The sequence below is a fragment of the Oncorhynchus gorbuscha genome, linkage group LG16 (assembly GCF_021184085.1).
Source record: "Oncorhynchus gorbuscha isolate QuinsamMale2020 ecotype Even-year linkage group LG16, OgorEven_v1.0, whole genome shotgun sequence".
In the NCBI taxonomy this organism is placed as follows: domain Eukaryota; kingdom Metazoa; phylum Chordata; class Actinopteri; order Salmoniformes; family Salmonidae; genus Oncorhynchus; species Oncorhynchus gorbuscha.
In genome coordinates, this window is record NC_060188.1 from 70,238,352 (window position 1) to 70,266,167 (window position 27,816).

General features: G+C 41.8%; 1 protein-coding gene across 3 annotated transcripts; it reads left to right on the plus strand.

Annotated features, from left to right (window-relative positions):
- The first annotated feature begins 82 nt into the window (after window positions 1-82).
- On the plus strand, window positions 83-27,816 carry gab3 (GRB2 associated binding protein 3). Of its 3 annotated transcripts, none has more exons than XM_046306292.1 (10): window positions 83-367; window positions 9,151-9,460; window positions 16,095-16,296; window positions 18,676-19,343; window positions 21,255-21,310; window positions 21,521-21,770; window positions 22,137-22,227; window positions 22,343-22,400; window positions 22,787-22,906; window positions 26,155-27,816. In XM_046306292.1, the coding sequence occupies exons 1-10, from the start codon at window positions 296-298 to the stop codon at window positions 26,269-26,271; spliced, it is 1,944 nt and encodes a 647-aa protein (XP_046162248.1). In that variant the 5' UTR covers window positions 83-295; the 3' UTR covers window positions 26,272-27,816. The 3 variants fall into 3 exon arrangements, with proteins under 3 accessions (XP_046162248.1, XP_046162249.1, XP_046162250.1); XM_046306293.1 differs by lacking the exon at window positions 83-367 and adding an exon at window positions 919-1,574; XM_046306294.1 differs by lacking the exon at window positions 83-367 and adding an exon at window positions 8,841-8,901.

Here is a 27,816-nt window from a genome sequence, read left to right on the forward strand (position 1 = left end):
CATACAGACACCACCCCCTTTCTCCCTTCTCTCTCTCTCTCTCTCTCTCTCTCTCTCTCTCTCTCTCTCTCTCTCTCTCTCTCGCTCTGCCTTTCTCTCTCTCTCTCCCTCTCTCCCTCTCCCTTGTCTGTCAGTGTGATCAATGGCTTGACTTCCTCTTTTTGGTATGGCTGTAGGCTGTATACAAGAACGCAGGATTCGCGTGGTGCTGCTCTCAGTTTCACAGCAGCAGCAGCCAGCAGTGCTTGAAGACAATTATATCTAGAAAACACGCCGGATTCCCTCTGCAGTCAAGATGAGTGCAGGGGATGTGGTCTGCAGCGGCTGGCTAATCAAATCCCCCCCTGAGAAGAAACTAAAGAGATATGTGAGTAGAAGATCAGGCTGTGCAGGTGGCTGGATCTGTGCTATTGTGATACATTTTACCCAAGCAGTAGTAGTACTAGTTCCTGCTGCAGAGCAGTGTGTGTGTGTGTGTGTGTGTGTGTGTGTGTGTGTGTGTGTGTGTGTGTGTGTGTGTGTGTGTGTGTGTGTGTGTGTGTGTGTGTGTGTGTGTGTGTGTGTGTGTGTGTGTGTGTGTGTGTGTGTGTGTGTGTGTGTGTGTGTGTGTGTGTGTGTGTGTGTGTGTGTGTGTGTGTGTGTGTGTGTGTGTGTGTGTGATTCTCAGCCATCAACACAACTGCACTGCAATGCCGTTAGTTCACAAGATACTGTTGGTTTATTTTCCCAAATGAAGCTTGCAGAGGCATGTAGAATCATGACCATTACATGCCTTTTTGTAAATAGTGTTTTCATGCAACCTCACCTGTGTCTTCCTCCTCATTTTTATAGTAGCGGCCATTAATAACATACTGTATGACATACTGTTCATGCGGATGTGCATCATCAATGCACTGTGAAAATAAAATGTTGATGCCCCTCAGCAAACGCAAATGAATTTTAAACATACAAACTGCTTATAAACCATTATGTTTACCATTTTGACCTTTGTTAATTTCATAATTTGGGGTTGCCTTTTATTAAATATTCAAGTGCAGTATACTCTAATGCTAACATGTCTGGATGAGCGTGTTTGACCAGAAGTGAAATGGGACAAGTGCCTTGCATGGAAATCTGCAGTGTTTCTGTAGGGGTCATGTGAGAGTGTTATTGTGTAAGGAGGAAAGGGGGAGGCTACCCATTCTGGGATGTGTGTTGAGACTGTTGGTCTCTCATTCTGTGAAAATTGGGGATGTTATGCAAAACATGGGAAGTACTGTCACTGCCAAGCAATACAAAATGACCCGACAGGCAGAAATGACCAGGCTTTATGATGGCTGTTTGCACTTCCTCTCTCCAGAGAAGAGAGGACGAGGGCTTTTCTGAAAACTAGCACAGAGAAAGGGGGACAGTGGTAATTCACTGGAGGGAGAGTCACATTAAGAGACACTATTTGGTGGGAAATAGTTCAAGGGCTTTGTGGAGGACACAGACAAACAGGAAGGACATGGTTTTCCATTGCAAGAGCCAGACTAACCATACACCATAGCAATGTGTGTGGGCATGCGTTGGACATCACTCCTTACCAGGGTTGGGTAGGTTACTTTCTAAATGTAATCCGTTACAGTTACCAGTTACCTATCCAAAATTGTAATCATTAATGTAACTGTTGGATTACCCAAACTCAGTAACGTAATCTGATTACATTCAGTTACTTTTAGATTACTTTCCCCTTAAGAGACATTAGAAGAATACAAACATATATGTTACCAATTGAACGACATCTTTTGCAGGATAAATCAATGTTAAAGTTTACATAGCTGGCTATATATGGATGTTAAATGTTACTTTATGGGTTGGTAATGTAGACCTCTTCTAACCCGCTTTCTACTACATATAATAATACAATTTAATTACATCTTTACATTAAATACCTAAGTCTATCAGAATTCCAGTCATTCCAATAAATGTTATACCCCTTGATCTTCAAAAATAGGACTTGGAAATATGGAAGTATAGTTTAGCCAAATAGTTTAACCTGAGCATAACCCCAAAACTAAAGACCTATTAGCCAGCCCTGTTGTTTATGATTTTGTTGTCATGGAAAACTTATTGGGCTCATTGATTTGAGTTGAAACCCTAACCCTAACTGCTAACCTCATGGAATGGCATGCTTTGAGCACTACTGAAAAGTGCTATTTGCATGTTAAAAATGAATGCCATATGCTGCATTTGCTATAGGCCTGTTTTTTACCATTTTGTTGGTGACACTTTGATATCTTGATAATATGCATCTGCTTAAAGGACAAATCCACAGATGAAACAATAACAAAATGGCTGCCCACTTTTGCTTCAGTAAAAGGGATGGGCCTAGAGAAATGTAACCACTCTCAGATTAATAGACAGAGCTATGGATGCAAGGATTCATGATATCAAAATGATTGTTTTAACCCTGTTATGATGCTAAGCAGTGTTTGTTTACCTTTGCGATGTTTACAAACATTGGAGAAAAACAAACGTATATTTTGGGCTGTAATGGAGCGTGTTAGTTGAACTAAGCTCATGAGGCATGTATAAGTTAAATTCTTCAAGAATCAATGGATACATACACTACCGTTCAAAAGTTTGGGGTAACTTAGAAATGCCCTTGTTTTTGAAAGAAAATCATTTTTTTTCCCATTAAAATAATATAAAATTTATCAGAAATAAATGGTAGACATTGTTAATGTTGTAAATGACTATTGTAGCTGGAAACAGTTGTTTTTTAATGGAATACCTACATAGACGTACAGGCCCATTATCAGCAACCATCACTCCTGTGTTCCAATGTCAAGATGTGTTAGCTAATCCAAGTTCATAATTTTAAAAGGCTAATTGATCATCAGAAAACCCTTTTGCAATTATGTTAGCACAGCTGAAAACAGTTGTTCTGATTAAAGAAGCAATAAAACTAGCCTTCTTTAGACTAGTTGAGTATCTGGAGCATTCCATGCTGTGTAGGGTGCCGTCTTTCGGATGGGACGTTAAACGGGTGTCCTTACTCTCTGAGGTCATTAAAGATCCCATGGCACTTATCGTAAGAGTAGGAGTGTTAACCCCGGTGTCCAGTCTAAATTTCCAATCTGGCCCTCAAACCATCACGGTCACCTAATAATCCCCAGTTTACAATTGGCTCATTCATCCCCCTCCTGTCCCCTGTAACTATTCCCCAGGTCGTTGCTGCAAATGAGAACGTGTTCTCAGTCAACTTACCTGGTAAAATAACGGATAAATGAATCATAAAATGCTGATTAGAATGTAATTGAGAAAACATAGAAACATCCTTTCTGAATTTAAAAGTAATCCTTGAAGTAATCATCTGGTTTTTCAAAAGTATTTGTAATCCCATTACAATATTTTTGCTGGTAACGTAACAGCATTTTTTGTCATTCTTTACATGTAATCCGTTACTCCCCAACCCTGCTCCTTACACACACCAAGTGAAGGCCCAGAACAGCTAGCTCTTAGAAACACTGATGATCAGACTCAGACAATCAGAGTTTACATTTGAAGTCGGAAGTTTACATACACGTTAGCCAAATACATTTAAACTCAGTTTGTCACATTTCCTGACATTTAATCCTAGTAAAAAAATCCCTGTTTTAGGTCATTTAGGATCACCACTTTATTTTAAGAATGTGAAATGTCAGAATAATAGTAGAGAGAATGATTTATTTCAGCTTTTCTTTCTTTCATCACATTCCCAGTGGGTCAGAGGTTTACATACACTCAATTAGTATTTGGTAGCATTGCCTTTAAATTGTTTAACTTGGGTCAAGCGTTTCGGGTAGCCTTCCACAAGCTTCCCACAATAAATTGGGTGAATTTTGGCCCATTCCTCCTGACAGAGCTGGTGTAACTGAGTCAGGTTTGTAGGCCTCCTTGTTACACATGCTTTTTCAGTTCTGCCCACAAATTTAGGTCAGGGCTTTGTGATGGCCACTCCAATACCAATTGACCTTGTTGTTCTTAAGCCATTTTGCTATAACTTTGGAAGTATGCTTGGGGTCATCGTCCATTTGGAAGACCCATTTGCGACCAAGCTTTAACTTCCTGACTGATGTCTTGAGATGTTACTTCAACATATCCACATAATTTTCCTCCCTCATGAAGCCATCTATTTTGTGAAGTGCACCAGTGCCTCATGCAGCAAAGCATCCCCACAACATGATGCTGCCACCCCCGTGCTTCATGGTTGGGATGGTGTTCTTCAGCTTGCAAGCCTCCCCCTTTTTCCTCCAAACACAACGATGGTCATTATGGCCAAACAGTTTCATCAGACCAGAGGACATTTCTCCAAAAAGTACGATCTCTGTCCCCATGTGCAGTTGCAAACCTTGGTCTGGCTTTTTTATGGCGGTTTTAGAGCAGTGGCTTCTTCCTTGCTGAGCGCCCTTTCAGATTATGTCAATGTAGGACTCATTTTACTGTGGATATAGATACTTTTGTACCTGTTTCCACCAGCATCTTCATAAGGTCCTTTGCTGTTGTTCTGGGATTGATTTGCACTTTTTGCATCAAAATACGTTCATCTCTAGGAGACAGAACGTGTCTCCTTCCTGAGCGGTATGATGGCTGCATGGTCCCATGGTGTTTATACTTGCGTACTATTGTTTGTACAGATGAACGTGGTACCTTCAGACATTTGGAAATTGCTCCCAAGGATGAACCAGATATGTGGAGGTCTACAAAAAAGTCTTGGCTGATTTATTTAGATTTTCAAATGATGGCAAGGAAAGGGGCACTGAGTTTGAAGGTGAGGCCTTGAAATACATCCACAGGTACACCTCCAATTGACTCAAATTATGTCAATTAGCCTATCAGAAGTTTCTAAAGCCATGAGATCATTTTCTGGAATTTTCCAAGCTGTTTAAAGGCATACTCATCTTAGTGTATGTTAACTTCTGACCCACTGGAATTGTGATACAATGAATTATAAGTTAAATAATCTGTCTTTAAACAATTGTTGGAAAAATGACTTGTGTCATGCACAAAGTAGATGTCCTAACCGACTTGCCAAAACTATAATTTGTTAACAAGACATTTGTGGAGTGGTTGAAAAACGAGTTTTAATGACTCCAACCTAAGTGTATGTAGAATTCCGACTTCAAGACAGTTTCAATTCTCCAACACAGGGAGGTCACAGCTACCATTGCTAGTGGCCCATGTTTTAAAAAAGGGTTACAACAAAATGTAAATGGGTAATGTGTTGACAATTTCTTATATTAATCATAATAGTGTTATAAAGAATATCATGGGGAAACAAAAATATTATGATTTAGAAACTTGAAACATAATTCAAATCAAATCAAATTTATTTATATAGCCCTTCGTACATCAGCTGATATCTCAAAGTGCTGTACAGAAACCCAGCCTAAAACCCCAAACAGCAAACAATGCAGGTGTAAAAGCACGGTGGCTAGGAAAAACTCCCTAGAAAGGCCAAAACCTAGGAAGAAACCTAGAGAGGAACCGGGCTATGTGGGGTGGCCAGTCCTCTTCTGGCTGTGCCGGGTAGAGATTATAACAGAAAATGACCAAGATGTTCAAATGTTCATAAATGACCAGCATGGTCAAATAATAATAAGGCAGAACAGTTGAAACTGGAGCAGCAGCACAGTCAGGTGGACTGGGGACAGCAAGGAGCCATCATGTCAGGTAGTCCTGGGGCACGGTCCTAGGGCTCAGGTCCTCCGAGAGAGAGAAAGAAAGAGAGAATTAGAGAGAGCATATGTGGGGTGGCCAGTCCTCTTCTGGCTGTGCCGGGTGGAGATTATAACAGAACGTGGCCAAGATGTTCAAATGTTCATAAATGACCAGCATGGTTGAATAATAGTAAGGCAGAACAGTTGAAACTGGAGCAGGAGCATGGCCAGGTTCTCAATAGAGTAGGCATAGTTTATTTTCTAGCATAGTTGAACTCACGCTCAATAAGACAGTTATCACCCACAACAAGGAAGTGTTTTCATACATGATTCTATAGAGGTTTCTAGAGCGTGAGTATATTTCCTGTTAGCAGGTTGATTATTCTCACATTATGTATTTTAAACATGCTTTGACTTACTGAAAATGTACCACTGAAGAGGGACATGAGCTTCCCTGCTCTCTGTCTCTCTGTTCTATACTAGCACTGTGTGATGCAAATTAGGATTTACAACTCGTCCACTGTTTATAGTTGATTTGAATATGAGTGAGGGCACACCAAGCCAGAGTTTTGGTTTCAAACAAACGAACAAACAGTCTGAGTATTTTCATAACTCTCTAGATAGATCATCACAAAGTGATACAATGTACTCCCAAATTGGTGGCTGGTGGGTTATAGCACACACTTACTTCGTCAACTGAGATAGTAAAAACAGCGTAACACAGACAACTACAAAATGTGTTGTTTCCAGTATGGCTAATACCTCTGACTCTTCAAAACAAATCTCTTTATGATAAGTTGTTTCACCACATGTACTCTCAAAGCTCAAAAACAGCTGATTTCATTTCAAGTTATGTAGTGTTCCATGCCAACAGACTTCTGACTAATTGAATAATGCATGAATCACCTGAATGCTGCATTTATGAGGCAACTGTATAAAAATATACAACTCCTGCTAAAAAGGTGGAATTGGAAATGGCTTTAAATAATACATGGGTGAAGTTTGAAACAGACATAGTATGGAGGTCAGTCATGAATATTTGACTTTTAGAATATAGATGAACCTATGACTTATAGCCCATGTGAGTGACCATGAGGTCATCACGATCAAGATCAAAACGTTAACAATACTTCAGTTAGGCCTACTTACTCCGTATCAAAATTAAGAGAGCCAGCTAAGCATCAAATTCCCATAGCATTAAAGAAAACAAAACTGCTCCTATACCAATCAGTAACCATAATGACATGAAAAAAACAAATCTCAGCAGAAAAAGAGGTTGCCTTTTTAATCTTCCCCAATTAGTTAGTGAACCACTGCAGTACAAATAGCTTTTTGTTTGTGTCAGACATTCTCTTTTACATAGAATTCACTTCCTCTTCTTGTTGTCAGTTCCAGTACCAAAAGCAAGAAAAAGGGTGTTGTCTATAGTTAAATTAAGGTTTTGTAGCTAAACTTCCCAGTGAACGTTTAGAAGAGCAGTGATACATCTTCCTTTTAATTGTGTGTGAAAACCTGATTGACACAGGTCATCGCTGGAGACTACATGAGGATATAAGACATTGATCTGTACAAATCATCTTTAGTCACAGTCAGGGGACATACAAATATTAAAAGCAATTCTGTATTGAGCTACAGTACCATGTTCAGATTGTTCACTGACGGTTCTGTTGATGACCTATGAAATAGACAGATATACTGACATTCTATTGCTGAGGCCTTGGTTGAAACTAAATTCACATCAAATTGCATCGAACATAATAACCAACCAAATACCTCTAAGGTTACTAACCAACTAAGGCAACTAGTCCACATACTGTATGCATGCAGAATAATTGTAATAGACTGAATAAAAATATAAACACAACATGTAAGCTGTTTCATGAGCTGAAATAAAATATTCCAGAAATGTTCCATATGCACAAAAAGCTTATTTCTCTCAAATTTTGTGCACAAATTTGTTTACATCCCTGTTAGTGAACATTTCTCCTTTGCCAAGATAATCCCTCCACCTGACAGATGTGGCATATCAAGAAGTTGATTAAACAGCATGATCATTACACAGGTGCACCTTGTGCCGGGGACAACAAAAGGCCACTCTAAAATGTGCAGTGTTGTCACAATTGGCATGCTGACTGCAGGAATGTCCACCATTGCTGTTGCCAGAGAATGTTAATTTCACTGCATCCAACCTCGTTTTTAGGAGAATTTGGCAGTACGTCCAACCTGCCTCACAACCACAGACCACGTGTAACCACACTAGCCCAGGACCTCCAGATCCGGTTTCTTCACCTGCGGGATTGTCTGAGACCAGCCACCCGGACAGCTGATGAAACTGTGGGTTTGTACAACCAAAGTATTTCTGCACAAATTGTCAGAAACCATCTCAGGGAAGCTCATCTGCGTGCTCGTCGTCCTTACCAGGGTCTTGACCTGACTGCAGTTCGGCGTTGCAACCAACTTCAGTGGGCAAATGCTCATATTCGATGACCACTGAAATGCTGGAGAAGTGTGCTCTACACGGATGAATCCTGGTTTCAACTGTACCGGACAGATGGCAGACAGAGTGTATGGCGTTGTGTGGGAGAGCGGTCTGCTGATGTCAAAATTGTGAACAGAGTGCCCGATGTTGGCGGTGGGGTTATGGTATGGGCAGGCATAAACTACAGACAATGAACACAATTGTATTTTGATTGTATATCCCAGTTCTTCCATGGCCCGCATACTAACTAGATATGTCACCCATTTGAGCATGTTTGGGATGCTCTGCATTGATGTGTATGACAGAGTGTTCCAGTTCCTGCCAATATTCAGCAGGCCACAATCAACAGCCTGATCAACTCTAAGCTAAGGAGATGTGTCGCGCTGCATGAGGCAAATGGTGGTCACACCAGATAATGACTAGTTTTCTGGTTTTCTGATCCGCCGCTACCATTTTTAAAGGTATCTTTGACCAACAGATCCATACTTATCTGTACTCCCAGTCATGTGAAATCCATAGATTTGGCCCGAATATTTTTTTTTAAATGACTGATTTCTTTATATGAACTGTAATTTAGTAAAATCTTTGAAATTGTTGCATGTTGAGTTTATATTTTTATTCCGTGTATATATATTTTTAGAAACTGGGTGGTTCGAGCCCTGAGTGATGATTGGCTGACAGCCGATGTATGTCAGACATTATAAACTGGGTGGTTCGAGCCCTAAATGCTGATTGGCTGACAGCCGTGGTATACCAAGGGTATGACATTTATTTTTACTGCTCTAATTACGTTGGTAACCAGTTTTTAATAGCAATAAGGCACCTTGGGGATTTGTGATATATGGCCAATACACCATGGCTAAGGGCTCCGCGTTGTGTTGTGCATAAGAACAGCCCTTAGCCGTGGTATATTGGCCATATTCCACACCACCTCGGGCCTTATTGCTTAAGTCTATTAGTACATGCAACAGTACAGTATGTTGATCTGTCTGGCTCCCTGTCCCCTAGGCATGGAGGAGACGATGGTTTGTTCTTCGAAGAGGACGTATGAGTGGGAATCCAGATGTGTTGGAGTACTACCGAAACACAACCTCAAAGAAGCCCATCCGCACCATCGACCTGAGAGAGTGTGAGGTTCAGATGCAGACGGAGCAACGCCTGGTCAAGAGGGAGTTCCAGAACCAGCACCTCTTCGTTATCAAGACGTCGTCTCGCATTTTCTACCTGGTGGCCAAGACTGAGGAGGAGATGAACAGTTGGGTCAGCCAGATCAGGGAAATCTGTCACTTTGGACCTCTGAGTCTGGATGATGGGACAGGTAAGGACCTGGCACAGAGACACAGTTCAATACGGTCACAGTTTAAATGCCTTGGGTATTAGAAATGCGCATTACAAATTCAATTAATTAGACTGCTCTAAGTACGTTGGTAACCAGTTTAGGGGCTCCCAAGTGGTGCAGAGGTCTAAGGCACTGAATCTCAGTGTTAGAGGCGTCACTACAGACACACTGGCTCGAATCCAGGCAGTATCACAACCGGCCGTGATTGGGAGTCCCATAGGGCAGTGCACAATTGGCCCAGCGTCGGCCGGATTTGGCCGGTGTAGGCCATCATTGTAAATAAGAATATGTTATTAACTGACTTGCCTTGTTAAATAAAGGTTAAATTTAACATATATTTTTTTATTATAATTAGTTACAAAATCACATTCATATGTTCAATTTATACAAAGAATATAGAGAAACACTATTTGGTATTCAACACTTGTTGGAGGCTTTTGTCCAGTGACCTACAGTAAGAATGTGTGCGCATGTGTTTGTGTGTGGGTAGAGTAGCCATGTTTAGGGAAGATTGTCTATATTCAAGACTGAGATAAATAAAATCCATTTTCATTGGCCACATATACATGGTTAGCAGATGTCATTGCGAGTGTAGTGAAATGCTTGTGCTTCTAGTTCCGACAATGCAGCGATATCTAACATGTAATCTAACAATTCGACAACAACTACCTAATACACACAAATCTAAGTAAAGGAATGGGATAAGAATATATACATATAAATATATGGATGAGCAATGACAGAGCGGCATAGGCAAGATGTAATAAATGGTGTAAAATACAGTATGTACATATGAGATAACAACCCATTTAGGTGGCTGATTATTTCTCTGTGTTATGAGCTTCTTGAGGACATGACTGGTAAATCAATGACCGTCTCAGAGAAGCCCGCAAAAATAATATATTATTTGAAGATGTGAATATTAATTTGTCATGTGTAGTTTTGCATTGCATTTAAAGGAGACGTTTGAATTAAATGTGTTTATTCTCATTAATGCTCCAAGCCAAGTATGATACTTTGCCTCTTCTTGGCTGTTAAAGTCTCTGGGCTCAAGAAATGACATATTGTAGTATATAAACTATTTTAGGAGTATTAGGGTGAGGTTAGAAATCTTTTTCGCAAAAGGGCCCCTGATGTACATGTACAATCAGAAAAGTGCACACTAAAATGATAGACACACACACGTATGCAGACACACACACACAAGCACACATGCACCCATGCATACACCTACTTCAATGTTGTAGCAATAATCAAATCAGAACCATTTGGCAGACAGCTTCTGATTACAAACAGTAAATCACTGAACAGTGCTGAAGTAAAATGTGATTTATTTTACCCAATTCAGTTACAAGTTATCTTTCTCTGTGAAACTCATAGTGCCATAGATATTACAACTCTCCACAGGCATGCAAGTTCAGCTAGGGTGATGTTTGAACAGTTAGACACCAAGCTCTCTTGTCTTCATGTCTTATTAACTCCAAACCAGGGGGAGAGCTGTGGATAAGAGCTGTCAGTTGGAACATTTAGTTAAACATTGTACTGTATGGAGCAGATAGAGCCGACGACATGATCTCCAGACAAAGAGAAGAGATTATAGCCCAGAAGAACAGTGGCAAACCCCAGGTTTACACATTACTGGGAATGATAACACAATGTCAGACATTCAGTCAATGAAATCCTGAACTAGTTTACTATTCAGTACACACACAAAAATCTTTCCAACACACACTGTCGTAAATCCATTGTGTGAAAAAATACAACAGATAATGCCACAATTTCATTATTTTCTGCAGTTTCATGTGCTGAATAAATACCTTTAGGCTTTACAATATGCCTCATAACTATAAGGTACTTACAGCATTTAAATAATTTGCAAATAGTAGTTACAGTGTATCTCATTGTCTCCAGAAATTTGAATACACAAAGCGTTGATAGACCAAGCTATTATACTCTACCACATGGTGATACTCACACTCAGACTTTGGTCTTTATAACTATACCGAACAAAAATATAAACACAACATTAAACAATTTCAAAGATTTTACTGCGTTACAGTTTTTCACACCCTGACCTTAGGGAGTCTTTTTATGTCTCTATTTGGTTTGGTCAGGGTGTGATTTGGGGTGGGCATTCTATGGTTTGTTATCTAGGATTTTTGTATTTCTATGTTTTGGCCAGGTATGGTTCTCAATCAGGGAGAGCTGTCTATCATTGTCTCTGATTGGGAACCATACTTAGGTAGTCCGTTTTCCCTCCTTTCTTTGTGGGAAGTTGACTTTTGTTTATGGCATATAGCCTGTAGCTTCACGGTTTGTTTTGTAGTGTTTATTGTTTTGTTCGGCGTCTATTCCTAAAAAAAGGAATATGTATGCTCACGACGCTGCACCTTGGTTCAGTTCCTTCAACAGCCGTGACAGAACTTTCCAACACCAAAGGGCCGAGCAGCGTGTAATGGACTCCTGGACATGGGAGGAAATCCTGGACGGGAAAGGACCCTGAAGGCAGGCTGGGGAGTATCGCCGTCCACGGGAGAGACTGGAAGCAGCTAAAGCTGAGAGGCAGCGTTATGAGGGAGCAAGGCTGGCAAGGAAGCCCGAGAGGCACACGGGGAGTGTGGCAGTCAGGTTGGAGACCTGAGCCAACTTCCCGCGCTTACCGTGGGAAGGCACCAGTGTTATGCGGTGGAGCGCACGTTTTCTCCAGTACGTGTTCTTAGCCCAGTGCGCTACATCCCAGCTCCCCACATATGCCGGGCTAGGGTGAGCATTAAGCCAGGAAGGATTGTGCCAGCCCTGCTCTTCAGACCTCCAGTACGTCTCTACGGCCCAGGATATCCTGCGCCAGCTCTGCGCACTGTGTCTCCAGTGCGTCTGCACAGCCCAGTGCATCTTGTGCCTGCGCCCCGCACATGCCGGGACAAAGTCACCATACAGCCAGGACAGATTGTGCAGGCTCTTAGCTCGAGACCTCTAGTGCGCTAGCCTCCTATATGTCTCTCCAGCCTGGTGAGTCCTGTGTCTGCACCCAGAACTAATCCTCTTGCATGTTTCCCCAGCCTGGTTAGCCCTGTGGCAGCTCCACATACCAGACTGCCCATACGTCTCCTCCCTCCAGTGATGGTCCATGGCAAGAAGCCTCCAGTGATGATCCATGGCACGAAGCCTCCAGTGATAATCCATGGCACGAAGCCTCCAGTGATGATCCATGGCACGAAGCCTCCAGTGATGATCCATGGCACGAAGCCTCCAGTGATTATCCATGGCAAGAAGCCTCTAGTGATTATCCATGGCAAGAAGCCTCCAGTGATGATCCATGGCAAAGAAGCCTCCAGTGGTGAGACATGGCACGAAGCCTCCAACTAGGGCCTCCATTCCAGAGCCTCCAACGAGGGCCTCCTGTCCGGAGCTTCCAGCGACGCCCTCCAGTCCAGGGCCCGCAGAGACGGCCTCCAGTCCAGGGCCCGCAGAGATGGCCTCCAGTCCGGGGCCCGCAGCAGCGAGGGTGCCCAATCCGGGGCCCGCAGCAGCGAGGGTGCCCAGTCCGGGGCCCGCAGCAGCAAGGGTGCCCAGTCCGGGGCCCGCAGAAGCGAGGGTGCCCAGTCCGGGGCCCGCAGAAGCGAGGGTGCCCAGTCCGGGGCCTGCAGCAGCGAGGGTGCCGAGTCCGGGTGCGGCGGCGAGGATCCCCACACCAGAGGCGTCACCAAAACGGGGTGAGCCAGAGGTGGAGCGGGGTCTGCGTCCCGCACCTGACCCGCCACCATGGATAGATGCCCACCCAGACCCTCCCCTATAGGTTTAGGTTTTGCGGCAGGAGTCTGCACCTTGGGGGTACTGTCACGCCCAGACCTTAGAGAGCCTTTTTATGTCTCTATTTGGTTTGGTCAGGGTGTGATTTGGGGTGGGCATTCTATGGTTTGTTATCTAGGATTTTTGTATTTCTATGTTTTGGCCAGGTATGGTTCTCAATCAGGGAGAGCTGTCTATCATTGTCTCTGATTGGGAACCATACTTAGGTAGTCCGTTTTCCCTCCTTTCTTTGTGGGAAGTTGACTTTTGTTTATGGCACATAGCCTGTAGCTTCACGGTTTGTTTTGTAGTGTTTATTGTTTTGTTCGGCGTCTTTTCCTAATAAAAATCATATGTACGCTCACCACGCTGCACCTTGGTCCAGTTCCTTCAACACCCGTGACACAGTTACAGTTCATATAAGGAAATCAGTCCATTTAAATAAATTCATTAGGCCCTAAATCTATGGATTTCACGACTGGGAATACACATATGTATCTGTTGGTCATAGATACCTTTTAAAAAAGTAGGGACTTGGATCAGAAAACCAAGTCAGTATCTGGTGTGACCACCATTTGCCTCATGCAGCACGACACATCTCCTTCGCAAAGAGTTGATAGGCTGTTGATTGTGGTCTATGGCATGTTGTGACACTCCAATTCAATGGCTGTGTGCGAAGTTGCTGGATATGGGCAGAAACTGGAACACGCTGTTGTACACGTCAATCCAGAGCATCCCAAACATGTCCAATGGGTGATATGTCTAGTGAGTATGCAGGCCATGGAAGAACTGGGATATATCCATGTCCCAGAAATGTTGTACAGATCCTTGTGATATGGGGCCATGCATTGTCATCCTGAAACACGAGGTGATGGCGGCGAATGTATGACACAACAATGGGCCTCAGGATCTCATCACGGTATCTCTGTGCATTCAAATTGCCATCAATAAAATGCAATTGTGTTCATTGTCGGTAGTTTATGCCTGCCCATACCAAAATCCCACTGCCACCATGGGGCACTCTGTTCACAACATTGACATCAGCAAACCGCTCACCCACACAATGCCATACACGTGGTCTGCAGTTGTGAGGCCTGCCAAATTCTGTAAAACGACGTTGGAGACGACTTATGGTAGAGAAATGAACATTCAATTCTCTGGTAACAGCTCTGGTGGACATTCCTGCAGTTAGCATGCCCATTGCACGCTCCCTCAAAACTTGAGACATCTGTGGCATTGTGTTGTGTGACAAAACTGCACATTTTAGAGTGGCCTTTTATATTCCCCAGCACAACGCGCAACTGTGTTATGATCATGATGTTAAATCAGCTTCTTGAATGCCACACCTGTCAGGTGGATGAATTATCTTTGCAAAGGAGAAATGCACACTAACTGAGATGTAAAAAATGTTTGCACAGCATTTTAGAGAAATAAGCTTTTTGTACGCATGGAACATTTCTGGGATATTATATTTCAGCTCATGAAACATGGGACCAACACTTTACATGTTGCATTTATATTTTTGTTCAGTTTATAATGGCCTCAGTCACTGAAAGCCCAGCAGAGATGGTTGCCAGTAATGAAGTAACGACAATCTATAAGCAATGTCTGAATGATCAGAACATTGATGTTTCGTGGTATATAGATCTCAGGCTCCTGTCTGCATGTTCTCACCACTCAACTAAAATCATTTTAACAGAAAATGAATAGTTATAGCTGTGTAGCTACTAGTTAGCACCTCGCCTAAAATATTTTCAATAGAAAAGTCAAATACATAACTATGCATGCACAGCACACAGTCACAAACTACAGTATGTACAGTATATGGTTTGGAAAAGTAAAGAAATAATACATTTTTCAATAATTACACTGCCTGGTCTTTTTTTTCTCGTTCTTATGTTTTATGGTGCTGGTCAAATAATGTTTATTCTACATGTCACATATTTACACAAAATAGAATGAGTATACAAAACATTAAGAACACCTGCACTTTCCATGACATAGACTGACCAGGTGAATCCAGGTGACATCTATGATCCCTTATTGATGTCACTTGTTAAATCCACTTCAATCAGTGTAGATGACGGGGAGGAGACAGGTTAAAGAAGGATCTTAAAACTTTGAGACACTTGAGACATGTATTGTGTATGTGTGTCATTCAGAGGGTGAATGGGCAACACAAAACATTTTTGTGTGAAGAACTGCAATGCTGCTGGGTATTTCACGCTCAACAGTTTCCCCTGTGTATCAAGAATGGTCCACCAGCCAAAGGACATCCATCCAACTTGACACAACTGTGGGAAACATTGGAGTCAACATGGGCCAGCATCCCTGTGGACCGCTTTCAACACCTTGTAGAGTCCATGCTCTGACTGTTCTGAGGGCAAAAGGGGGGTGGTGGGTGGGGGGGTGTTCCTAATGTTTGTTATACTCAGTGTATAACATGTTTATACCTACACATGTGTTGTGGTTATACTGTACCATAGTGGACTTTTTTATTAGAAAAGGGTTTACTCAGTCTGAATAGTTACATGGTGGGGGATTCGTTTACAGTAAGGGGGACATGGACAAGTGCAAAAACATTAAAAGCACTACAAATTCATTGCACTGCCACCTGCTGGAGAGTACTGACAACTACGTTTCAGAGATCACATTTATCAAGAGAGATCAGGATTCCTGTCTGACTCTGGCCCATGTCTGTGTAACATTATCCTGAGCCAGCCCAGAACTCATGTAGAAACGATGGATTTCTTCTCTCTAATTCTCTCTAATCCCCCTGTTCTTTTTCTCTCCCTCGCTTTCTCCCCATCTCTCTGTCATTCAGAATCTGAGGAAGTTTTCTCTCACACCCCAAACCCCCAGCAGGTTTCACCAGCTCTCTCCCGAAGTATGTCATTCATTTCCAACCATGACTTTGTGGCCAATGGCAACAGCAGAGTGGAGATGCCGAGCCAGATGGAACCCAACTATCCACTGGATTACCTATTCCTCTCACAGTGTGAGACAGGGAGGTTCAGCCTCTCTAGGTAAATAGCCTCTCAAACATCAAGCTGGACACCATATCAACACCACACGTTGTTTAACACTCTACTGCACACATTTAATTTTTTCATTTAAAAAAAGTGCAGTATGCAGAAATCGCTCTGCCATTTCCTGGTTGCAAAAATTCGAACAGTTCGCCTAATTTCAGTTTATGTGACAAAACAACCAAGCATCGTGTAAAGAATCATTGTACCATCCAAACCGCTGTGAAATATATTTTCAATAACCAAAATATTGTATTTTCAGCTGTTTGAAGCTGGTGTACAAAACCGAAAGTAAAAGACGCAAAAATGAAATTTAAGAACATAAAGCATAAAATAGTGCACATAGAACATATCTACCACTTATTACACTTACTTTCAATGAGAATGACAGATCTATAACTCACATTTCAAAAAGTTACATATTGCATCCCCCCAAAAAATATCAAAATATCCATTCTATTCTTGGAAGATTTAGGCTTTCTGATAATGTATCAATAATTTCAACAACAAAAAAATTACTTTTACCCCCATCACCCAGATTAGAATGTTTTGCCTCAGGGCAACTCTGTGTCATAAGGGTACTAAAACACCAAGGCATATAGTATTGGGCATATACAGTGGCGTGCCATGGGCCTGGGCCTTCAGTGAGGTCCTACACAGTCCCACCCAAATTAATCCACCTCTTATTACCATCATTATGATGCCATGGCTCTAGACACTATACATTTAGACAGAAACGCAGTATAAAACCAGGCATTGCGTCACCTTGAAATGTACATTTTTATTCATGGAATTGCAGGGGAAGAGTACAATACTTTTTCATTGTGCAGCTCCCATTGCCCTGCGCGCTTGTTCGTTGAGCTGTAGATCCACTGGGGTGTCCCCAAAAGTTTTAAAAAGCACCATTGCTTGTAAGTGCCCAGCCGTGTCTCATTGCTGCCTTGGTTAGACAACTCAAGTTTGCAAAGCCAGTGTGGCTCCAAACACCAAATCTATCACTTGCAAATAATAGGCATTCCCAGCAGTACAGTTTGCAGTGCTTCTCGGAGCCTGTGAGCCATTGATAGCGCTCGTAGTTGGAACTTTGAAAGTGGCGAACAAACCCCTTTCTCGCCTGTGACAGGCTTTGTAGCGTCGGCGTCGGGCGACCTCTCCTGACAATGTCTAACTTTTTTTGAAAAGTTTGTCTTGAGAATGGCGTTATAATTATATCCTCGACCAAATCGCTATCTTCTCCTCCTTCCGCCATTGTGGGTTAAAAAAACAGCTTAGTAGTACTCAAATGAATTAGTTTATCAAATTCAGTTTCCTAGTTCTGAGGTTTGCATATACCTGCCCATATAGGACTTGCCTCTCAATATTGGTAATCCAATCAAAAGACGTGCACGCACTACGCCTGCTAGCTGGCTCCTGTGTAACACTGGAGCTAGCCAGCAGGCGTACAATAGCCAACTCTAAAGCTGATTGGTTGACACTAAATTTTCATTTCCATTCACTTTAAGCTACAAGCGCCCGCACTGTTGATTCTGAAGGCCTGTGGGCAGATTTTAGACCCCTGGCAACACATGCTAGCTGAATATGATTGAATAAAAGATCTAACATAAAGATCAGCCCTCCAAATCTCAACCTGGGGCTGGAAGCAGTGCAACCAAGAGGAAAGCTATGAAATGACTCTTACCCTGGGGAATCATTTAATACATATTTGTGGGAAAATATATATTTTTTAAAATTATATTCTGATGATGTTTAGGCCAGCAGAGAAGGCCTTGCTGGCCCTGACGGCCAACCACTGGGCATATAGTATTTCACTGCCTCTCAAACCTGATTCTGGGGTTCATTCTTCCTCACTGTCCTCAAGATCACCGTCCTCACTATCAGAGGCTATGATCCTAACTGCTCAAATAGGCTAATTTTGCCCATAGAATTTCCCTGTGTCAATTGCCTGTGAATGTCAGTGGCAAAAACATTGACCAAAGCCATCAATTCAATCAAACTACATGTCTTTCATTGAGTATGATATTGCCCTGAAAAGTAGCATAACTGCTCACCGTTGCCCTGGGGCAACAAAAAGAAAACTACATTTTAAAAATGTATTCATAAAAACTAAATATGTTAAAAACCTAATAAATATGCTTCTTTAGAGATTTGTCAAGTAATCTCTATTTAAACATGAAAAAGTCTGAAATATTTCTTAACCTTCGCTCACACCATGCGCTCACGTCGCTCTGCTTCCTGAAGACGATCCCTCCCCCAATTGATACATCATACCAACTTCTGCATCTCATTGGATTGTTTACAGACGTCATCACATATTTTGATGTTTAGGTTAAATGATGATAAACGATAAACACTGTATTTTTATTTTTATTTATTTTATAGATGCGACAGCTTTTCAAATTCGGAGAGATCTCTGGAACAAAATTCATCAGACACTACTACTGAAGATGTCTTCTCTTCACCCCTCGGCACTGGACCATCTCAGTCTCCCTTTCCCCATACTGGCCCATTTCCGTCCCCCTTCCCTCACACTGATCCTTCTCCGTCTCCCTTTCCCCATACTGGACCATCTCAGTCTCCCTTTCCCCATACTGGCCCATTTCCATCCCCCTTCCCTCACACTGATCCTTCTCCGTCTCCCTTTCCCCATACTGGACCATCTCAGTCTCCCTTTCCCCATACTGGCCCATTTCCGTCCCCCTTCCCTCACACTGGACCATCTCAGTCTCCCTTTACCCACATTAGGACGCATGACCCCCCTTTCAGCGCACCATGTGGCCCCACGTCAACCTCATCCTCTCCTCGAACACTCCATCGTACACCAGATGTCTTCCAGTTTGACAAGCCATACTCTTCTGCCATATTGGAGGCAACTAGTGATGGACTAACTCCCCCTCCTCTACCCCCCAAGCCTGTCCACCTCTCAGAGCACCTCAGAGATGACGGCTCCCACGGGCCTCTGGCAGGAATTAGGCAGCAGCTCACAGGCCAACCTGCACTCATCTCCCAGAGGATCTCTCTGTCAGGCCTGCCAGACCACTTCAGAAGAGGTATTGTATATAACCAGCAGAGTACTTCAGTCTCGGCCAGGGTTCCCCAACTGTGATTTTATTTTGCCCCCAAAGTTTTCTGCATTTTTAATGTATTTTTTATTGTTGGACTTAAGACTCCAAAAACACCAGGAAATCAGTTCCAAGTGATTTTAAATGTGGAAATCTGATCCAAAGTATTCCTAAACAAAATAGAGCTATGTATGTGATTGTATTATAATGTAAGCAAGGTTTGAAATTATTATGTTTTCGTCAAATATATTTGTTTCTAGCTTCTTGCGGTCCATTTGCAGTCTCCAATTGTATAATTACACTAAAAGTATCTGGACACTGGCTCGTCGAACATCTCATTCCAAAATCATGGGCATTAATATGGAGTTGGTCCCCACTTTGTTGCTATAACAGTCTCCACTCTTCTGAGAAGAGAAGGCTTTCCATTCAGGCTGTATCACAACCGGCCCTGATTGGGAGTCCCAATGGGCGGCGCACAATTGGCCCAGCGTCGTCCAGATTTGGCCAGTGTAGGTCGTCATTGTAAATAAGAATTTGTTCTTAACTGACTTGCCTAGTTAAACAAAGGTTAAATAAATAAAATAAAAATGTTGGAACATTGCTGCGGCGATTTGCTTCCTTTCAGCCACAAAAGCATTATTGTGGTCAGGCAATGATGTTGGGCGATTAGGCTTGGCTCGCAGTTCCAATTAAATTCCAAAGGGGTTAGATGGGGTTGAGGTCCGGGCTTTGTGCAGGCCAGTCAGGTTCTTCCACACCGATCTCAACAAACCCTTTCTGTACGGCCCTCGCTTTGTGCACAAGGGCATTGTCATGCTGAAACAGGAAAGGGCCTTCCCCAAACTGTTGCCACAAAGTTGAAGCAAAGAATCGTCTACAATGTCATTGTATGCGGCAGAGTTAAAATTTCCCTTCACTGGAACTAATGGGCCTAGACCGAACCATGAAAAACATCCCCAGACCATTATTCCTCATCCAGCAAACTTTACAGTTGCCACTATGCATTGAGGCAGGTAGCGTTTTCCTGGCAAACCCAGATTAGTCCGTCAGACTGACAGATGATGAAGCGTGATTCATCACTCCAGAGAACGCATTTCCACTGCTCCAGAGTGCAATGGCGGCACGCTTTACACCACTCCAGCCAACGCTTGTCATTGCGCACGGTGATCTTAGACTTGCTCGGCCATGGAAAACCATTTCATGACGTTTCCGACAAACAGTTCTTGTGCTGACGTTGCTTCCAAAGGCAGTTTGGAACTTGGTAGTGAGTTTTGCCACTGAGGACAGACGATTTTTACGCGCTGCGCATTTTAACACTCGACGGTCCCGTTCAGTGAGATTGTGTCGTACCACTTTGCGGCTGAGCCGTTGTTTCTCCTAGAGGTTTCCACTTCACAATAACAGCACTTACAATTGACCGGGGCAGCTCAAGCAGAGCAGAAATGTGACAAACAAACTTCTTGGAAAGGTGGCATCCTATAACGGTGCCACGTTGAAAGTCACTGAGCTCTTCAGTACGGGCCATTCTACTACCAATGTTTGTCTATGGAAATTGCATGGCTGTTTGCTCGATTTTATACACATGTCATGAACGGTGTGGCTGAAATAGCCGAATCCAATCATTTGAAGGGGTGTCCACATACTGTTTTGGCCCCACGACCATTCACTCAAGAAGAAATCGGCCCGCAGCTGAATGTAGTTGATGATTTCTGGTCTAGGGCCTTTATACCTGCCGCCACATACTGTATGCTCATCAATGTGGTATATGTAATCAATATAGTCAACACGTGTATTTATTCTGACCTAACATGTTTCCAACCACATAGTATGCCTGGTGTCATTGTTTCTGTTATATAGCATGATAACCACCTTCATTAGTGATATTTCTGTCTTATCTAGGAGACATTGAGGGGAGTGCATTGAGGAGCAGGAACAAAAGGCTTAGTCTCAATTCGGTGAGAAAACATGTACCTACAACGAATGAGAACTGAATGTTTTGCACATAATTTTGTCAGATAGTTCACAGCAGGGAATAATTCTTAACTGTCATTTTTTCCTTTTTGAATCTCAAACAACAATATAGGATTTGTAAGTGACTTATTACATCATTCTAGGCCATGCTGTAGTACAAATTCCTAAGTTGGTCTGGTCTTGTTGTCTTGTAGCCACATTTCATTGCCACTCAAAGTCCAAACTGCCATGAGGACTCTTACGTGTCCATGGCCTCTCCGCGTGTCTGTGTTGGTGAAGATGTATCGGACGGCTACATCCCTATGAGCCCCACTCCAATTAGCTTCCTCAAGGCTAATGGCAAAACAGAGGCCCCTCTCGCTCCCACCCCCCTTCCCATTGCAGATCTACCTGGGGATCTAGAACCACCTCCAATCAACAGGGATCTCAAACCACGCAGGAGAGGTAATGAACAAAAAGGAAGTAAAAAAACATGTATAAAAGGGCTTCATAATGTATTTAATCCTCATTCCAGCAGTGGGTACTAAGTAGAGGAAGCATAAAAAAATGCTTTCATAAGCATGTATTTTGAGGAAAAGCTAAATGAAAAAGGTTTTCACATTCTATTGAATCTTGTGACTCCCTGTGATATAGTCTCCTTTCAGGACAGTATTTCCTGAGTCGACATTTGCAGCATGGCTCTATTTGAAAAATTGCTGTTTCAACACAAATGTCCTTTGTTGGGGGAAAAGTACAGCTGATCATTATTGTCCGATAGAGAATTTGAGGGTTGCTTGCCTCACCTCACCATATTGTTTCTCTGGTTTGCAGCACGGCCTCCACCACTGGACCTGAGGGGTCTGTCCACTATCAGAGAAGGTCCGACTCATATGGCTTTGATCAGAACCATGACAGAGCCAGGGTGAGTCCGAAATTTTACTCTCTTCATCCTGAACTCTCAGCTCTCTTTCTGTCCAAATTCTAAAATGAAAAAAAAGCTGGATTTATTTGTGTGTGTTTGTTTATGTTGTACCCAGAAATTCACTGCAAGGAAAACTGGGAATTAAAGGAGACCAAGAAGCCAGCATTCCAGTAGTAAAGTTACCTTCTATATTGACATTATAAATAGTTATACATACACTTCTGTTTCTGCAATCATCAGCGAGAAGAAAAGTACCCAAGTCAGTTCATAGAGAGACTACTTCCCTCCCCTAACCATGAATAATTCAGCTGTTGTGTCTAAACTCTGAGTTCCAAACTGCCTAAAGCAGGGGAATAAAGCTTTGAGCATCATGAATATTTATTTATGTTTGGGGTACTAAGAAAGGCTTAAAATATTACAATTGATATTCACCTGAAACTAGCGATACAAATGAAAAATGTTCTGTATTAGTGAACCATATGACATAACATATACCGAGATCAAAATATGTATGAATGTGAGGTGAGACTCATTGTAACTGGGATTATTTTCATTTCAGGAGTCAAGGCAACAGTTCTCCACTACAAACGAGGGCGCCTCCCAGCCGTGGCTTAGGAGATCAAACCTTGACTACCTTTCACTGGATTTCAATTCCGCATCCCCCTCTCCTGTGCAAAAGGTAAGCTTGATTGAATAGACAGAGGTCAAATGGTAGGAATGGGTTTGTTTCAAAAGCAAGACATTGATTTGATTTGACCATTTTAAAAACATAAAAATTTTACACCACCAATTTTACACGCCTGAAGTTACCACATTCATCTGTACAAACAATAGTACGCAAGTATAAACACCATGGGACCACACAGCCGTCATACCGCTCAAGAAGGAGACGCATTCTGTCTCCTAGAGACATACAGTTGAAGTCGGAAGTTTACATACACTTAGATTGGAGTCATTAAAACTCATTTTTCAACCACTCCACAAATGTCTTTTTAACAAACTATAGTTTTGGCAAGTGAGTTAGGACATCGACTTTGTGCATGACACAAGTCATTTTTCCAACAATTGTTTACAGACAGATTATTTCACTTATAATTCACTGTATCACAATTACAGTGGGTCAGAAGTTTACATACACTAAGATGAGTGTGCCTTTAAACAGCTTGGAAAATTCCAGAAAATGATGTCATGGCTTTAGAAACTTCTGATAGCCTAATTGACGTAATTTGAGTCAATTGGAGGTATACCTGTGGATGTATTTCAAGGCCTACCTTCAAACTCAGTGACTCTTTACTTGGCATCATCGGAAAATCAAAATAAATCAGCCAAGACCTCAGAATCTTTTTTTTGTAGACCTCCACAAGTCTGGTTTATCCTTGGGAGCAATTTCCAAACGCCTGAAGGTACCACATTCATCTGTACAAACAATAGTACGCAAGTATAAACACCATTGGACCACGCAGCCATCATACCGCTCAAGAAGGAGACGCACTTTGGTGCAAAAAGTGTGAATATATTCCAGAACAACAGCGAATGACCTTGTGAAGATGCTGGAGGAAACAGGTACAAATGTATCCATATCCACAGTAAAACGAGTCTTATATCGACATAACCTGAAAGGGCGCACAGCAAGGAAGAAGCCATTGCTCCAAAACCGCCATAAAAATGCCAGACTACGGTTTGCAACTGGACATGGGGACAAAGATGGTACTTTTTGGAGAAATGTCCTCTGGTCTGATGAAACAAAAATAGAACTGTTTGGTCATAATGACCATTGTTATGTTTGGAGGAAAAAGGGGGAGGCTTGCAAGCCAAAGAACACCATCCCAACCGTGAAGCACGGGGGTGGCAGCATCATGTTGTGGGGGTGCTTTGCTGCAGGAGGCACTGGTGCACTTCACAAAATAGATGACAACATGAGGAGGGAAAATGATGTGGATATATTGAAGCAACATCTCATGACATCAGTCAGGAAGTTAAAGCTTGGTTGCAAATGGGTCTTCCAAATGGACAATGACCCCAAGCATACTTCCAAAGTTGTGGCAAAATTGCTTCAGGACAACAAGGTCAAGGTATTGGAATGGCCATCACAAAGCCCTGACCTCAATCGTACAGAACATTTGTGGGCAGAACTGAAAAAGCGTGTGCGAGCAAGGAGGCCTACAAACCTGACTCAGTTACACCATCTCTGTCAGGAGGAATAGGCCAAAATTCACCCAATTTATTGTGGGAAGCTTGTGGAAGGCTACCCAAAGCGTTTGACCCAAGTTAAACCATTTAAAGGCAATGATACCAAATACTAATCTTCTGGCCCACTGGGAATGTGATGAAAGAAAGAAAAGCTGAAATAAATAATTATCTCTACTATTATTCAAACATTTCACATTCTTAAAATGAAGTGGTGACCCTAACTGACCTAAAACAGGGATTTTTACTTGGATTAAATGTCAGGAATTGTGACAAACTGAGTTTAAATGTATTTGGCTAACGTGTATGTAAACTTCCGACTTCAACTGTCCCAAAATTGCCTAGGATAAGATACACAAAAAAGTAAAAAAAACTTGTTTCCATTGTGGTCCTCTCATTATGGTCCTCTCATTGAATCAATTCAACCATTTAACAGTGTTAAAAGTGCCTGTCTTTTACTTTGAACTGCCATTGGCAGTTTTAAAGGACCTCAAATTACCGTCATCATCCACTGCAATTCCCTATGTTCATTCTATTGTGTGTGGGCATATCAATAACTTATTCATCTATAGTAATATCACTTTGTCTCTGCATGCTTAATTGATACACATGACAGTTAACAGATTGGTGTCACATTTTCATTATTGGTACTATGCTCACTCTTATCGTTTAATCTGCAATTGAATGTTCAATGCGCCTATATCGAGGAAACATGTATTTTTTGGTAACTACATGATTCCATATGTGTTATTTCATAGCTTTGATGTCTTCACTATTATTCTACAATATAGTAATAAAAAAAAAAAAAAAACCCTTGAATGAGTAGGTGTGTCCAAACTTTTGATGGGTAATGTAGAAAGCTTTGGGCGGCAGGTAAACTAGTGGTTAGAGCGTTGAGCCAGTAACCGAAAGATCACTAGTTCGAATCCCGATCGAGCAAGGTGAAAAATCATCCGATGTGCCTTTGAGCAAGGCACTCAACCCTAGTTAATCCAGGGTCATCGTTGATAATAGCTGGTCGTGACCCCACTCTCTGGGAGTGTGGGACATGCAAAAAACACATTTCCAATTCACACATGAATATTAATACACATGTGAAATAGGAGAAATAAGTACAAAGTATTGTGTTCTGTATGTGACATTTTCTTTAAGTCTGACTTTTGCATTGACTCATATGTTAGAAATCGAGCCAAATTATTGGTCTGTTTCACCATCAGAGCAGGGGTGCAGAATAGGTTTTCATTTCAATAGTACTTGAAACCATACATACTGGTCATACATTAAAACAGTGAACAACATACATATATTGCATGGATCATTTAATTTGTTTGCTTTTATTGGTCCAACTTCCATCTGATTTCAATAGCCCAGAAGTAAACAATACAGTACATTGTGGAATTGGCTCAAATAGCACTTGCAAGGTGTAGTTGTGCCTATTTCCATGGTCATGAATTTGACTCATTGTTTTGGTGATTCACAGCAAAAAGACATAGTGAAAGGAATACTAATGGCTGGAATACAGGCTGTACCATAGAGGACATATGTCATGAACAATAAGACTGCATTATAACCACTGAATAACTGACAAAACAGCACCATTTAAAATTGTTTTTCACGTTATGGAAAGGTGGGAAGTGTCATCTATGTACGACTGATAGTTATATTCTGGATACAGGTTTGGATTGAATAATGTCCTTACCTTAGTTTACTGTACACCAACTCTGCTGTGATGTCTTCCAGAAGCCCTTACTTACTGATGAACACAGGGTGGACTATGTGCAGGTGGATGAGAAAAAGACTCAGGCCCTGCAGAACACTAAGATGGAATGGAAGGATGTCCGGCAGTCTAAAGTGTAAATCAGACGGAGAAAAAGTAAGATGGGATAAAACACAAATACTTTGCATTTCACAGAACAAGTGGAGCAAATGCAACATCACATTAAATATATGTCATAACAGATGGTAGCTTATCTCAAAGAGAGCAATTCTTCTTTCATGTACAAAATAAAAGCACTTTGAAATTTATCAGATATAAACATCTATGAGAGAAGAAAGTAGACAGTGTTGTCAAAAAAGGTTTAAATTACTGGTTTGTAGTTTGGGGCATCAACATTCACTGTACAAATATCACATCAAAGTTACACTGTGAATGTCACCTTACCATGCACTGTGTCACAATGCTGTTTTTGTATCAAATGCTATGCAATGAAAAGGACATTGCTCATTAATTTGCTGAAACAGATTGTATGGATTCTTAATACACAGGAATTCAGGGATTATGTTTTTATATGAATAATGGTCTGAGTTTGAGATCATCTTAAACCAAATGAACACGTGTCTAAGTGTTAGCCATGGAATCCTAAAGACAAACATGCATTAATGCTTCTGCCCAGCATATTGCATTTGTTGTTGTTTTTTAAGTTCTGATGCCTTCGATTGGCAGCCAGCAGGAATAGAGCCATGCAATCTGTAGTCATGCTCATAGGGAGTGAATGGAGTAGTATCGATCATTCAGAGAACTCATACAGTATCAACAGGATGAAAATCTCAGACCTGATACTGTGTAGGCCTAACAGTACTGTGTTGTTACTGGTTAGCAGAAGGCAGATTTATGCACGCGTGTAACATACATCCTTTGTCCCGACCTTGTCCACATTCTTATAGTGCCCACATTTTCAGACATGTGTAGATGATTGAAAGACGCATTGTGATCTGATCTTCTTGACCACTTCTGGAGATAGTCAAGGACCCACTGTGTCTGGATATCTTACAAGTGCAGACAGATCTGGACAGTGAAATCATCATTATCCCATCGTCTAAAACCATTGACTTATGGAATTCATTTTTTAAATGTATTTTACCTAGTAAGTTAACTGAGAACACAAATAATTTGTCAAATAATGTGCATACAGGGAGGGACCAGGAAATCTGGTCACAATGTGGACACAGTGAATGGATATGAGACACATTTTAATACCCTGTGTAGACATATTTCAGAACATGTGGGCACAATAAGAATGTGGACAAGATCAGGACAACGGACGTATGTTAGCGCCAGGTATAAATAAAGCCAGATGGTACCGATGACGCAAACCACAATATCCACACCATCTTGATAGGTCAATCTACAGCAGAAAGCACAAATCACTCAGTGTGCCTATCCTAAACTTGGTGAGGGTGAATAACTACCTTACAATGAACGGTCGGCACACAAATGTTGGGAAAGCTGCAGTCTTAACTAGATGTTTCTACAGATGGAATTGAACCCATTATTTTAGCATAAGCGGTACCAGCTTCATGTTGTGTTTTGTTTTAATGTATGTTTTAACGTGTCCATGTAATGTATGCAAAGATGCACATCTAAGAATGTTTTCATGCTTTAATAAATCACTTTTACTGAAA

Excerpts from the sequence above, each read along its gene's own strand:
- gab3 (XM_046306292.1), top strand. The coding sequence starts at position 296 with ATGAGTGCAGGGGATGTGGTCTGCAGCGGCTGGCTAATCAAATCCCCC. Across the intron at positions 21,311-21,520 it reads AAAGGCTTAGTCTCAATTCG|CCACATTTCATTGCCACTCA; the intron begins GTGAGAAAACAT and ends GTTGTCTTGTAG. Across the intron at positions 22,228-22,342 it reads AGAACCATGACAGAGCCAGG|AAATTCACTGCAAGGAAAAC; the intron begins GTGAGTCCGAAA and ends TGTTGTACCCAG.